At 36.5% G+C, this 16,049-nt stretch overlaps 1 protein-coding gene across 2 annotated transcripts in view; it reads left to right on the top strand.

Annotated features, from left to right (window-relative positions):
* Positions 1–5,285: 5,285 nt before the first annotated feature.
* Positions 5,286–16,049, top strand: part of LOC128207496 (uncharacterized) — an 81,294-nt gene continuing 70,530 nt past the window's right edge. For both annotated transcript variants that reach the window (XR_008256719.1, XM_052910451.1), the window contains exons 1-13: positions 5,286–6,896; positions 7,196–7,381; positions 8,218–8,340; positions 8,892–9,080; positions 9,365–9,502; positions 10,275–10,460; positions 10,923–11,057; positions 11,555–11,746; positions 12,151–12,309; positions 12,986–13,192; positions 14,008–14,139; positions 14,647–14,823; positions 15,865–15,993. Coding sequence is in view for 1 of the 2 variants with exons in the window: in XM_052910451.1 (XP_052766411.1) it covers positions 5,313–6,896; positions 7,196–7,381; positions 8,218–8,340; positions 8,892–9,080; positions 9,365–9,502; positions 10,275–10,460; positions 10,923–11,057; positions 11,555–11,746; positions 12,151–12,309; positions 12,986–13,192; positions 14,008–14,139; positions 14,647–14,823; positions 15,865–15,993 (3,537 nt within the window). In the remaining variant the exon portion in view is untranslated. The remainder of the gene's footprint in view (positions 6,897–7,195; positions 7,382–8,217; positions 8,341–8,891; positions 9,081–9,364; positions 9,503–10,274; positions 10,461–10,922; positions 11,058–11,554; positions 11,747–12,150; positions 12,310–12,985; positions 13,193–14,007; positions 14,140–14,646; positions 14,824–15,864; positions 15,994–16,049) is intronic.

The following is a 16,049-nucleotide window of genomic DNA, read 5'->3' as shown; positions in this document are numbered from 1 at the left end:
ACAACAGTATCCCAATATATGAACCACAACAGTATCCCAATATATGAACCACAACAGTATCCCAATATATGAACCACAACAGTATCCCAATGTATGAACCACAACAGTATCCCAATATATGAACCACAACAGTATCCCAATATATGAACCGAAACAGTATCTCAATATATGAACCACAACAGTATCCCAATATATGAACCACAACAGTATCCCAATATATGAACCACAACAGTATCCCAATATATGAACCGAAACAGTATCCCAATATATGAACCACAACAGTATCCCAATATATGAACCACAACAGTATCCCAATGTATGAACCACAACAGTATCCCAATATATGAACCACAACAGTATCCCAATATATGAACCACAACAGTATCCCAATATATGAACCACAACAGTATCCCAATATATGAACCACAACAGTATCTCAATGTCTGAACCACAACAGTATCTCAATATATGAACCACAACAGTATCCCAATATATGAACCACAACAGTATCTCAATATATGAACCACAACAGTATCCCAATATATGAACCACAACAGTATCCCAATATATGAACCACAACAGTATCTCAATATATGAACCACAACAGTATCCCAATATATGAACCACAACAGTATCCCAATATATGAACCACAACAGTATCCCAATATATGAACCACAACAGTATCCCAATATATGAACCACAACAGTATCTCAATGTCTGAACCACAACAGTATCCCAATGTCTGAACCACAACAGTATCCCAATATATGAACCACAACAGTATCTCAATATATGAACCACAACAGTATCCCAATATATGAACCACAACAGTATCCCAATATATGAACCACAACAGTATCCCAATATATGAACCACAACAGTATCCCAATATATGAACCACAACAGTATCCCAATATATGAACCACAACAGTATCCCAATATATGAACCACAACAGTATCCCAATGTATGAACCACAACAGTATCCCAATATATGAACCACAACAGTATCCCAATATATGAACCACAACAGTATCCCAATATATGAACCACAACAGTATCCCAATATATGAACCACAACAGTATCCCAATATATGAACCACAACAGTATCCCAATATATGAACCACAACAGTATCCCAATATATGAACCACAACAGTATCCCAATATATGAACCACAACAGTATCCCAATGTCTGAACCACAACAGTATCCCAATGTCTGAACCACAACAGTATCTCAATGTATGAACCACAACAGTATCTCAATGCCTGAACCACAACAGTATCCCAATATATGAACCACAACAGTATCTCAATGCCATGCCCCATTTCACCTCAGAAGCACCTTTTAAAGGATACCTTTTTAAGTCTTTTCGGGGGAAAAGTAGGATTTTTTTTTTTAAAGGGATGGTTTTTAGGGGAAACCGGTAATATTCAGCATTATAATTAACCAATGAAAATCATTTGATTGTAAAATAAACTTAACATATTTGTGATATTCTGTTCATATCTATGAATATTGTGTACTTTAGAACTGTATTAGTGGACACTGATATTAACGCAATACTTAGATTTAGTTTATCCTTCAATCTATAAGCAAAGTGGATGTTAAAATTAACTTTATACACCTTGGTCTCTCCCACAGCTGATAATTCAGGCATATGACAATGGCATCCCTGCCCTTTATGACACTGAAACAGTTACTGTGACGGTTACGCGGAACACCCAGCCGCCCACATTTTCCCAGCAGGACTACGACACAACGATCCTTGAGACCCAAGTCCTTGGCGATACGATCATCACTGTGCGTGCCACTGACCCTGATCAACTTCTGGTGGGTAGAATTAAATAATTATTTTTTATTTTATTTTATTTTTTATAAAGCAAGGTACTTCAACCCATTTGCTCCAAAAAGGGGGTTTAAGTGCCTTGGAACCCAATGAAGGGCTAAAAGCCCCCCCCCCCCCCAATCCATTGCCGATATGGATTTCAGCCTTTCGACTGCCAGGTCGTATTAAGTGGCTCTAGTTTGAAAGAAAACATCTAGCGATTATCATAGCCTTATCGTTATCATTTTTTATTGGTCTTATCATCATCTAATCATTGTTGGAGCAAAGAAATATGTTAAGAGCAATATTTCCATGAACAGTGAAGCAAGTATTACAAACTAAAGGTCTTACTTGTAAAAATGCATTAGCTGACAAATAAAGCAATTTGTTTTGAAATTTCGAATTTACTACCGGAAATACCAATCATTTGATAGTGTCAAAGAAGAATTAAGTGAAAATATTTGTAAATTTGATTTAATATAAATATAAATGATTTAGACGATTTGATTTTTCCTGATGTCAGGAAATCATATTGACCTTTCATCAATGTCTGTACTTTTTAGCAAGTATTTGTTCTCCACAAATGTTGGATGTTTGTCTGTTTCAGGGCCAGGTAAACAATGTGGAGTACTTTATGACTGGTTCACAGCAAGCCCAACAATACTTCTTCCTGAACCCTTCCACCGGTGAAATCTCGGCCAGACAGTCCCTTAGGAATGATGTTTCATTCGCCAATGATGTCTACACAGTGAGTAAAGGGTTCACAATTGTGAAATTAAAGATACCCAGACTCAGATAATATAACTGGTTCTCTGAAAGCCCCATTAACCTTAATATTAAATATTAAATGGTAACCCCGTACAATTTGTTGGTAACCCATACAATTTGTTGGTAACCCATACAATACAACCCATTAAATTTCTTTATATATAAACTATAAATAAACTTCATCTTTTCAGATGACTGTGTATGCCCGTGATTTTGGCACCCCGCAACTTCAGAGCCAGAATTTTGCAACAGTAACAATAACTGTTATTCGAAACGAGAACTGCCCAGTGTTTTCCGGGGCTCCCTATGCAGCTGACCTTTCCCAGAGTCTGTCCTCAGGAACCAGTGTCTTCCGTGTCACGGCCACTGATGCTGACACGGTTCGTGACGTTTGCTTTCTTTGTCGTTATTAAAAAAATTGTGTGTTTACAATGTTGATGATGCCAAGCAGCCCAAAATATATTTTAAGCAGTATACTTATTTTGGAAATGAAATTAAATGTTCTGGAGAAACAAATGCCTTCCAATAACATTGGTTGAAATAGCTCAAATTAGTATACTTTGTATTGTTCATATTTTGTTATTGACAAGACTGCAATGTATATCTTAAAACTGGGCAAAGCAGGGGCAATGGTGTTTTACCACTGAAAATTGGCATCAAACTTAACATGTACTCATTTCATTGTTACAGACCCAGTTTGGTCAAGTGTCGTATGCGATTGTCGGTGACAACGAGGCTGTGAACCTGTTCAATATTGACCAGAGCGGCATCATCCGTACGTCCGGCACCTTGTTCGGGAGATCAGAGTCAACATACACTGTGAGTTGTTGATCTTCAAATGTTTTATTAAAACCTACTTGATGTCAGATATGAATTCTTATGAGCCAAGTAGTCGATCAATTTCTATATAGGGTTCAATCCTCAATCGAGAGCTTTGTCTGTTTGGTCATACTGGTGATAACTCATGAATTGTAAATGGTTCTTGTATCTCATGAACATGGCAGATAACCCCCCCCCAAAAAAAAACAAAAAAACATGTATATCACAATAGCTTTTCAGAGGTTGTTACTTGTCATGAAGGAGATGTAAAGCAAATAATTTTTTCCCGTTACCATTTTCTAGGTCAGAGTGCGAGCCTCAGATAACGGAAACCCAGCCTGTTCAACGTTCGAGATTGTTTACTTCACACTGAGTCGTAACGAGAACACGCCAGTATGGCTTCAGCCAACCAGCAGCTCCAGCTACCGTGCAACCACATCGGTGCTTGAGAATACCAATTTCAACGCGGCCATTTACAACTTCCAGGCCAGAGATAATGATGTGGTAGGAAATTTATACACTAAGCCGTAAAACATAATTTAGGACCAGTTTTATTAACAAACAGAATTTGATATATTCTTGTCTATACTATTTATTTATTGGTGTTTTAATCATCAAATCCATTTTTTTCCTTAAAATACCTTCCACATGTAGTCATTATTAAATATCGGTTGTCAAAACAATTCAGATCCTTTGACTAATGCTATGTGATTTTCCATTAATTTTTCTTTGCCAATGAATCAATGCCTGATAAAACGCGTGTTTAACATTAAGCCTCCGTTTCAGGCTGCCCCCTACAACACTCTGAAATACACCGTGATCGGCACAGGCAATGCCCCCCTGTACTTCTCTGTTGGCGAGACGACCGGAGAGGTCAGCTTAAGATCTGCGCTGTACGCAGACCAGACAGATAACCAGTACATTGTGAGTAACTTTGTCATGGAAAAGACTTAAAGCTACCATCTCACAGGTTAACCTTATTGACAACTTTTTTTATTTTTTGTCTTGGAATGAGCTTAATTTTGTGTAAATGCCTGAAAACCAATGAAATAAGATTGCTGATAAAAAGATCAGATCAGTTTTTAATAATTACGCCCCAAAAGTTGATATATGGCAAAAAGCGTTACTTAGACTTCAAGAAAAAATGAAAATTGTCAGTTTTCGAAACACTTGAGATCTGGTCTATTGTGTGTTATCATATATGACTGATTGAAAACACATATGCCTAAATAAGCTTAAAAAAATGAAAAAGTTGTCAAATCATGAGAGTGCAGATAAAAACGTGCTTTTGGTTCAGGTTTCCTGATCCTACATACGAAAAAGTTAACGACCCTACCATTTTTATAGTCTGTTGATAAAAGAAAAGCTATAGCTCTATATACTTTGTATATATCCAAAAGTTGAACATAGGACAGTCGAAAATAGGGAAAGTTATCAAATTTAATTGTACAGAACAACATGTTGATTTTTTTTCTTTGAACACAACTTGCATTTGATTACTAGTATTTTCTTTTTTGTTTAATCTTAGTTTGAAATTAATTTTCATAAGCAAATTTTACTATAATTCTGTCTGAACAGTTTGCACAAGTTTTAATAAAAAAGCGTTATTTGGCCAAAAAGAAAGTGAGTTAGGTTAAAATCTTGTCCCAAAACAACTAGGGTAGGTTGGAATTTTATTTTTGATTTTTGTTCTTGTGTGACTTTTGAACCAGTCAGCTATTGTTCTTGTGTGACTTGTGAACCAGTCACCTATTGTTCTTGTGTGACTTGTGAACCAGTCACCTATTGTTCTTGTGTGACTTGTGAACCAGTCACAAATTGTTCTTGTGTGATTTCTGAACCATTCAGTCTTTGTTTTTTTCAGTTGACCGTGACATTGGGTGACCAGGTTGGACGTATGAATGTTAACACAGCCACTTTGACCATCAATGTGATACGCAACCAAAACACACCCTACTTTGTCAGCCTGCCTTACAACAAGTTCATCACCGAATCTCAAGCAGTCTCATCTTCGATATTTACCGTTACCGCTCGGGACGATGACCAGGTTAACACATTTGAGCGTGTGACTTATCAGATTACCGGCGACGGTAATGCTCCGGCTTTCTTCGGTATTAATTCCAACACTGGAGTAATCTCCCTTACCCAGAGTTTGTCAGGTAACGCCGATACTGTTTACAATGTGAGAGTCACAGCTTACGACAATGGAACACCACAACGCAGCAATAGTACCATCGTGTACATCACAGTGGACCGAAACGGGAATGCTCCGTTCTTTCAGCCAACCTCCTACAGTGCTCAGGTGGCAGACAACGGAATTTTGGGGTCATTGATTGTACAGCTCACTGTAAATGATCTTGATACTGTTTCTCCCTACAATGATGTTCGATGCTTCTTAAGACAAAGCACTAGTAGTCAGTATTTCTTTGTCGATGAGGAGTCATGTGGTGTTTACCTGGCTCGCAATATTGCATTAGATACAAATGCTCCAAGCACTTATTCAATCTCAGTTGGTGCCGTGGACCTTGGTAACCCATCAAGGTCAGCTGCAGTAGATGCCAATGTGTTCATATCTGTCCAGAGGAACCAATTTTCACCAGAGTTCTTCAATGACCCATACACTCGATCCATCGCGCAGTCTGAAGCTGTCGGTAGCTTTGTACTCCAGGTTACAGCAACTGATCGAGATACAGTCTCCCCATTCGGTGATGTCTCCTACAGATTGATCGGCGATGATGATGGAACAGTATATTTCAGCTTTAATCCTACCTCACGCAATATAACTGTTGCTCGTGACCTTTCCCTGGACACTGCTACATTGTATCGCCTACGTATAGAAGCACGTGACGGAGGTAACCCGGCCAGGAGCGCTACATCGCTAGTGTCAATCAATGTGCGCAGAAACCTTTTCGATCCAGTTTTCGCGACCCAATTTTACAATGTAACCATTGACGAGACCCAGTCTCTTGGCGTGAACATCCTACAGATCACTGCCTCAGACCAGGATACCAGAGCACCCAACAATGTTATCACTTACGTAATGACAAATAACAACTTCAACACCCTATCGTCTCAGTACTTCACGGTGAACTCGGGAACTGGAGCTATCACGCTTCGTCAGTCTCTGTTGAATGACAACTCTGACACACGCAGGTTCACATTTAACGTTGCCATCAATGACAACGGCATTCCCCAGAGGCAAGGGCAGAATTTTGCAAGTGTCGAAATCAACGTTATTCGTAACACCAGCCCGCCTCTCTTCGTGAGTACGCCATATGACAGAGAAATCGACTACACTACTGCCCAGGGGACGCTTATATTTACTGCAACTGCAACAGATGCTGATGTTTCGCCATATAACATTATAAGCTATGATTTGATCGGGGATGATGGAGCTACAGTCTTCTTTAGGATTGATGCCAACAACGGCGAAGTTCGTCTTACTCAGTCCATTTCTCAGGAAACCACTACACAGTACCGGGTAAGAATGTTGTTTGATCTGAATATGCTTTTTCATAGTTTTAGTGTATGAAAATATTTTGAAACAGATTCTTCTATATGATTGACACATGAATCTTGAATTTTCTCTTTCTTAGCAACTAATTATTTAAATAACTATAGCAGTACGCATTTAAATCAATGTACTTGTACAGCATTTAATATTAATTGCATTGCCGCATAAACATTTTTATTCCTCTTTATTGAAAATTTTCTTTTCCCTATTAAGATATGCAATTTTTTTCTTTTCTTATTATTGCTGTATTTCCCTTTCAATTTCAGTTGACAATCAGAGCCCGAGATAATGGCAATCCCCGACTGTTTGACACAGAAACAGTTTATCTAACGGTGCTTCGTAACCTCAACACGCCCTCATTCACCTCAAATCAGTACTCGACAACTATACTGGAAACTAATCCACCAGGAACCAGCATCCTCACTGTTAGAGCAACAGATTCTGATATTAATGTAAGCATTTGAAAACGGAGAGGGTTGTTCTGAATTTTGTTTGCAGTTAACAATGTTGTAAAAAATCATCGTTGTTAACTTTTAAAGCTGCACTCTCACAGATATACTGAAATATAAAATCTTCGATCTAATTTTTTGTCAGCAGTCTTATATAACTGGTTTCCATGGATTTTCGCAAAAATTGGCTCGTTCCAAGACAAAAAATAAAAAAGTTGTCAAAACGTTTAATCTGTGAGAATGCAGCTTTAAAGGTGATTATTTCATGATATGCCCATATATTTACCATTACCATTTAAGCATTACAGCTGTATCAGTTATCACAAATCTTGTAAAAGGTACTGCAAAGCACAAGAATTTCAATGAAACTTCGAGTTAAGTAAAGATTTGGAAGTTAACATCAATAACATTAACAATGTTGTTACATTGTTAACAAAGTTCTATACAATTGGCCCAATTCTTTTAAAAGCATTGATATTTCAACATTTTTTTAAGATTTAAACTAAATAGATAAAATATTTTCTTGTTTGGAACCATAAATAAAAGATGAAGGTATCATATATGTAGGTCAAAAATGTATTTTTCACGAAATTATTTTCAATCTTTTTTTTTTATATCATTTTCATGTATTATACATCATTGCAAAAAGATTGGAACAGAATTTGAAATTTAAGTATACAAGCGGCACATTTTGCTCTCATTAATAGACTGAATTTTAAATGCATGTTTTAAACACATTTTTTAGGTTATCCCCATTTTCATTTAAAGGTGATATTTATAACATAGAAAAGCTAAAGAGAATTGAATTCTTGATAAAATTGTTTTTAATTATTTTGCAGAGTCCTAACAACGTCGTGAGATACTTCTTCGAGGAGAATGTTTCTCGATTCAGAATCGATGAAACAACCGGCATCATTTACATTCGCACAAACCTGTATACTGACGAACAGGCATCTTTCACAGTAAATAGAAAAATTAACCACAAATTTTAGATTTTTTTTTGCATTATTATAACTCTATTACACTCATTTTGTGTTATCCAAAGAATTGGCGTAGATGTCTTTGTGCTAATTTGCTCATCAGATAATTTGACTGGATTAATTTTATGTTTACCAATCCATAATCCATTTGGCTAATTATTATTTATAGTTTAAGTAAAAGAAATAATAAATAATAAAATCAGTTTTATATGGTTGCCATGGCTATTTTTGCTCTCTGTAAAAGATAAATGGTACATGCACAGCTATTCATTCTTTCTTTGGCACTCTGGAGGTATCTGGAATGGATGTCAAATAAAGGATTTATACATCATTCTTGTATGCTGTAACATTGGTTCTTAAATCATGCCAGGAACTCTCTAAGATATATGTAATTTGTGTATCCCATTATACCAAATTTTGGCAAACAAAAACTTTGGGCTATAGAATTGTTATGCAATATACATGTATATATGTTCAAACTATGTTTCTTGCAATTCTGCTCAATGATTTACCATGAGGTCTTCTATCTGCAGTACAATGTGCGAGCTGTTGACCAGGGCAGTCCCTCACGAAGCAGCACACCAGTGCCTGTGACAATTACAGTCCTACGTAACGAATTCCCGCCAGTTTTCATCAACGAGATTTACACCGCTGACATCACAGATGGTTTCTTCCAGGGATCAAACATTATCAGGGTTACGGCAAATGATCTCGACTCTGTGGTAAGAAACTCTGAAAATCATCTATAATCTAGAGTTATGATCAAGACGGATGTAATGCATTTTTTTTGTTTTCATTTGATTATTTTAAGTTAGAAAAAAGATTTCAATCAACTCGAGTTTCCATCAATTTGTCATAAACGGGACAAAATATTTTGGATCTTTATTACAAAAATGTTTTTAATAAAAATTATGATCGAAGAAAATATTTCAAGCCAGCTTTGATTATGAAAGGGTTTATAACGGTTAATAAATATCATTAACGTACATGATATCTGTCCTTCCAGACTCCATTTAATCAAGTGACGTACTCCATCATTGGCGATGACAATGCTCCGACCTTGTTCACCATCAACCCAAGCTCTGGTCAGATTTCGTATGCCACCAACACAAATGTGAACTTGGACAGCACTTCCATATACAGGGTATAAAATTCTTACATGTTTTATAAAATATATTTTAAGATTCTAAGCAGTTATATCCACAAGGACCACAATTGAAATAAGGGATTTGTGATATCCTGTGTGTAAAATGTAGTGACATGGTCTATTAATTTATGCTTGTTGTTTGATTTTCATCTATAATGTTTCCATATTTTATACATTGTATGCAGAAACAAATCCGCTATCTACTTACATAAAATTGATATCATTGTGTACAACACCTTAAATCTTACTGATATATCACATCGCTTAAGACACATTCAGTAACTGTTTTTGCGTATTAAAATAAGCGTTGGTATATGTTTTTGTACTTATCATGTGACTTGCACATTCTAAATATACAAACAAGAAATTGGGAAACCATTATGCACTTTTTTTAAACAGTCAGGTAAAGTCAGCTGAGTCAGCGACAAAATATGCTTTTCATCATGTAAAATAATGTAAAATCTGCCTCATTCAAGCTAGTATTGACAATTCCAGGATTGTTTTGTGTCAAACCCCTTTATGTGTAATGAAACCTACAAAAAACAATAAATGTCGATTAAGGGTCCTTAATTCTACTCAAAGGTAGTTAAAAATATTGGCCTTTTATCCAATTGGTCAAGAATTAAATCCCATAAAGGGCACTTGGAAGTCTTTCAAATTGGGTAAATATGTCTGAATAATCTTGTCTACAAGGACAAGGTATTCGGTTATTTTTTTTCTTACGAATATGAAAACCGCTGATCTAATTTTTTCTTTTCTTTCCCATTAGGTGCGAGTGTTGGCTTCTGATGGCGGTATTCCATCGCTTTCTGACACCACCGTGGTCTACCTTAACATCACAAGGAACCGATTCTCCCCGGCGTTCCTGCAGACCCAGTACAACACACTGATTCCGGAATCACAGAGTCTTGGAGCCGAGGTCCTTCGTGTTTCGGCTAATGACCAGGACACTGCTGTAAGTTCACTCAACAGACTTGAATATGGGTCACTAAAAAACGAATTGCTTTTTTTATATTCATTATGGGAAGTGATGTATGTTTGCTTTATAATGCCAGTGATTTTTTTTATGCAATTTACTGCTTTCTAAGGACTGTTTCCCCTTTCGCAAAATACTATTTTTCCCCAAAAGTCCCAATTATTGTCCACGCAAGGCTCAGGTGGTGAAAATCATTCCAAAAAAATTCACGAAATGCCAACTAGTAATTCAACCATCGCCCTTCGAACCCAGTGACCATTTTAGCCTTGTTAGGTTGTAGAAAAGTATAAAATGGTAATTCTGAAGATCATTGGTATTTTCAAGGTAATTAACATTTCTTTTTATGTAAAACATATTTCAAATAATAGACAAAAACTGACAATTTAGAAACTTTATTAATATAAGCGTACCATGTAATTTGAACGTCTGTTTTATCCACAGGCACCATACAATGTGGTTGAATACAGTCTGATCGGGAATACCCGAGCCCAGGAGTACTTCCAGGTGTCGCCGTCTCTGGGAGTTATCTCCCTTATCAAGCCCGTCTACCAAGACAGCAGCAACGACAACTACGTGGTCAGTCAAATATTTTGTTGTGCAAGATACAAATAATTAAAAATCTCTTTTGGAATAAGTTAAACGATTACCTGCGGTCTCAACTGACACGTGTCTACACACGGAACTTGACGTGATACAGGTTTCCAGAAAAGCGTGTGATCATAATATCTTTGTATTATGAGCTTTATTAATTGTTGCAGACATGACCAGTTACAGATTTACTCATGCCAGAATTGTATTTCCAATAAAACTGATAGGTCGAATAGAATTTATAGGAGTATTTGAAATAATGCTGATATATATAATTTATTATTTATTTATTTAAATTGATAATTGTGGAAAACATATTCTACATTGTTTTATTTCAATTTTTTGATAATTTGATATTGATTTCCAAACTGTTGCTAACACAAAGTCATGCCAATGAGAATGACTTAGTATAAGTCATCGTACCTTTCTTCAGAATTGTTGTGAAACATATGTTTTAACTAAACTGTTGTGTTTTTTTAACACAGCTTACGATAGCAGTGCGCGATCTAGGCACACCCTCACGAGCAGGAACCAACACCGCAACAGTGACTGTGGGTGTGTACAGGAACCAGTTTCCACCTGTGTTCCAGCAGACTCCGTACACCACTACCATCAATGAGAACATCAACAACGCCGCCTCTGTGTACAGGTTTACCGTGACAGATGCTGACTCACAGGTAGGCGATTTTTACTGGAATCTTGTAATGACAACATTGAAAAACACATTGAATAAATATTTATTTATATTATTAATATTTTATTAATTTTTGGTCAAAGAATAAGGATGGTGTTTTAAAAACATTATTAGAACTAAGATGGCAATTTTTAACATCTGACAAAAAGCCTCGGGTTTTATGTTGTTTTTTGTTTGTTTTGTTTTTTTACAATTTTGGTATATTACCTTTATTAAACTATATAAAACAGCTAACAATAATAAAGAGTTGAAGAAAGGATATATACAATTCTAGTCTCTGAGAAATAATAGCAGTTAATTTTGGTGTAGTTTGAAAACGACCATTTTCAGATTGTATCAATTTTGCTATTGTATTTTATTATGAAATGCGACTTTTCCAAATTTCAGTCCCCATTCAACCTAATTGGAGTGACCACTATTGGCGATGACACAGGCCCGACCTATTTTTACCTCGAGTCTGTCAGCTCAACCCAGGGAAGCAGCGTGTATAACGTCCGCGTACAAAATGTTGCTGATCTCGGCCTCGATACGGCCACACAGTACCAGGTAGGTGGTAGTTTAAGGCTAAAAATGAAGAGGTTTTCAATACTGCTAGTTTTAGCTTGTCTTGGTTTTTTTAAATAAAATCTCAAGGTATGGTAAATAAGCCTGGATGATGGCGTTGCATGTTGATAAATAATTTGATCTTGTCTATAACTCAAACTGTTCTTAGACATTTACATTAACTGAATACTATGTAAATGCCTCTATTTTTAGGTTGCTTTTTATAACCAAAATGTCGTTGTATTGCACGATTCTGCAAAAAATGTAACCTAATCCATAACTGATATCAGAGTTCATGTATCGTCATACTTTTGGTGTCGTTTGTCTACCAAAAATGTTATTCCATTCCCACATATAAACAAAACAGAGTAAAAGGTATTCACATGAAACTAAGTACATGACTGTATTGCCAGTGACAAAACACACAAGCAGAAAGGCCCATAACTGTGGCTTTGAAAATGTTGGAGTTTTGACTCTTTAGGTGAATAAACAACATTAGAAGATTATCAGCAATTTGCCCACTGTGCCCTTGGTATGATACTTATTACAGAAAAAAATAAAAAAAAATGATTGCTTAACATATATGTAAACATTTTCTTTTCATTAACTAGCTGAACTATTAGTAATAAAAAGATATATTTGGTGTTGTCTCCAACAGTTTCAATCTCTACACTTTTAGCTGAGGTTGTATGCCCAGGACGGAGGAAATGTTGCTGGTTTTGGATTCGCGAGCAAGTCGGCCAATCAAGTGCTATACATCACTGTCCGACGGAACACATTCCCACCCATCTTCACAAACAACAACAACATTCAGACCAGCATTGGCGAGACTGCTTTCCCGGGAGCTTTCATTGTGGACCTGAATGCCACTGATGCTGATGATAATGTGAGTCTGAATATAACAAACAGTTGGTAGGCTCAATAATAGGAAAATAGTCTTTCATTTAACTCCTTATTTACAGGAAAGTAGTTCTGTATTTAACTCTTTATTGACTGGAAATTAGTTCTTTTTTAACTCTTTATTCTTGTTGATTTTAAAGCATAACTAGAATTTCCAAATTTAAGTCAAAATATCACTTTATTTCAATCAGAAAGAGTACCACCTTATCCAAAAATACTGTTGTACATAATTTTCATTGCTACAATAGCTGTTAAAAGTTTGATTTATCACTTGGTTATCATTGCAACATAAGTCTTAGCCTTCAAGGTATGACGTCACCATTGCGTCATATGTACTTCCGTTGTGTGGAAAATGCTCAATAAAAAAATAATGTTTTTATGACTAGACATGTTTTCACATGCTCAATACACTGGAAATCAAAAATATCATTACGGTATTGCTGAAACTTTTATATCTTGAGTATCTATTATCGCTTGGTTTATCATTTAGAATAGAGATTTAAGCATAAACTGCTGCCCTAAAGTTGAAAGGTCATTTTAGAAGAACTGTCATGGCGGACTGTGCAATTTTTTAGAGTTTGTTTTTCAAGTGGAGGGATTTTTCTTAGGAGTAACTTAACCCCCCATTTTTATTGCCTTAAAAGGTAATTTAAAGCTTGTACTTTAAAAATATATATGTTAATCATAGTCTGCATTCGCTCGAAATGCCTTTAAATGTTGTCTAAAAATAATAATTTCACATTGAATTATAGAGGAAATAACAATGGTGGTGTGTAACCTTGACTACTTTATCCCCTTCAGGCCCCTGACAATGTTGTTCGCTACTCGATCATTGGTGACGGACAAGCCCCGAACTACTTCTACATTAATCCAGTCGACGGCCGAATCTCCCTGCTTGCATCCGTGGAGAACACTGCCACCAGTTTTTACAGGGTAGGAAAATATTGACTTATAAGTTTATGAAATACAACATAGCCTGAGAAAAAATGAAAGTAGTGTTAGAGTCATTGTTATAGAAAGTCCAGTGATATATTTGTTGGTAAAGAGATGAATCATACAGTTCATTGTGAATTTTGTTTAGATGAACAACTTGCTTTTCATAGTTTGGGGAGTATGTAATTCTTAAATAGAAAGCATCCTTGCCCTATTTCATGGTTTTGTATTTTTCCATTCAAAATTAATTCATAAAGGTTTTAGTTGACTAAAATATTGTACAAATAAGGGGCGTATCCAGAATTCAATGTTAGAGGGGACGCTACTTAGGGGTGTAACCTTTTAACTTGCCCCCCTCCGTCAGAATCAAAATTTATTTGGTCTAAAATGATGGCAGGGGTGCCCCCCTCCCTCCACCCCTCTCGGGATCCGCTAGTGCAAATGATTCTAGATCTATAAATAACAATCCTCCATTTCATAGATCATAAATAATCCTCCATTTCATAGATCCAAGTACGTGCAACTGATGGTGGTTTCCCGACTCTCACTGACACGACGTTCGTCGATGTGAGCATTACCAGGGTGACGGAGACGCTTACATTCTTCACCACAAACTACCAGGAGACAATTGCGGAGAATCGTGGTCTTGCCTCGTCAGTTCTCCAGGTTCAAGCCCAGCCAGGGGTAGGTGCCGTCTATGGATAAATTTTATGCCGTCTGATAGTAAATACATAATAGAGATGGTGGAAATTTTGTGATTGTGCATCTTCCAAAACGTACAGTGTCCTATTTCAATAAGAAATCTTTGTCCTAAACCTAAGGTTGCTTAAGAGTGCTCAGGTAAATGTTACGGGCAGAGTCTTTGCGATTAATGACTTGATGATGAAAAATAATATTGAAACTCATTTATGCCAAAAACGAGGCTACGCCTGGAAATTTATGATCTTAAGCCTTATGGTATTTATTGAAACAAACCCCAGCTTTTGTTATCGTTTTTAAATCGGTAGAGCGTTGGACTGTGAATCGGACAACCCGGGTTCGATTCCCGGGCGGACCAGGTTACTTCTGTTGTGATTAGTTATGAAATCCTTTCTACGACTATTCGCACTGTACCACTGCCCCTGGCATGTACAGAAGTTGTCAGTTCCTTGCAGAGGTGAAGGCACCTAGTACTGGTTAACCGCGTGATAGTCTGCCCAGGATAGGTGTGCGGTGGTTGAACTGTCACTCTGGGACCCTTCAATGTGCTCACGCCGGGACCCGGAGTATAAACTACTAACACCACCACCCACTTTTGTTAGTGAATACACAATAGGGGTGGTGGCCATGGTGGCCATATCTATATGTTTTGAGTAAATATTTCAACTTGAAGTTAAGCAAAAGAAGGACCAACATATAGTCAAAGTCCTTCATAACAGCATTTAAATTATTTGTGCTTGTATAAAACTTTTAGCTCTAAGATTCTTATATTGAGAATATTACATGAGGTGGTCATTTAATACAGAATCTAAGCAAGTTGATACTATAAATTCTTATTTGATAATTTATGGTGCTAAATATAATAAATTGATCGTCACTATAAAATACAAATTATACACATGTTTAGTACTTATATATAGTTATATATATATATATAGACATAATCTCGTGATTGTGATGTCGCTTCTTTGATAAATATAGAGGGAAAAGAAGGCACATTATGATAAATTGTTTTCTTTTTTCTAGCCGGGCATCACTTACTCGCTGGTTGGTTATAGCGATGGGCCTGATTACTTCAATATTAGCTCCACAAGTGGCCAGATTTTTGTACGCACTGACCTACGCACTGACCGTAACAAGAAAACTGTCCATGTGGTTAGCATGGTTTTTATTTTCTATGATATTTGTATGCTAAATACTATGTTTCATTT

Source organism: Mya arenaria, chromosome 2 (genome assembly GCF_026914265.1).
Source record: "Mya arenaria isolate MELC-2E11 chromosome 2, ASM2691426v1".
Lineage (NCBI taxonomy): Eukaryota > Metazoa > Mollusca > Bivalvia > Myida > Myidae > Mya > Mya arenaria.
The sequence above is the reverse complement of the archived record's forward strand: the minus strand, read 5'-3'. Positions and strand labels throughout refer to the sequence as shown.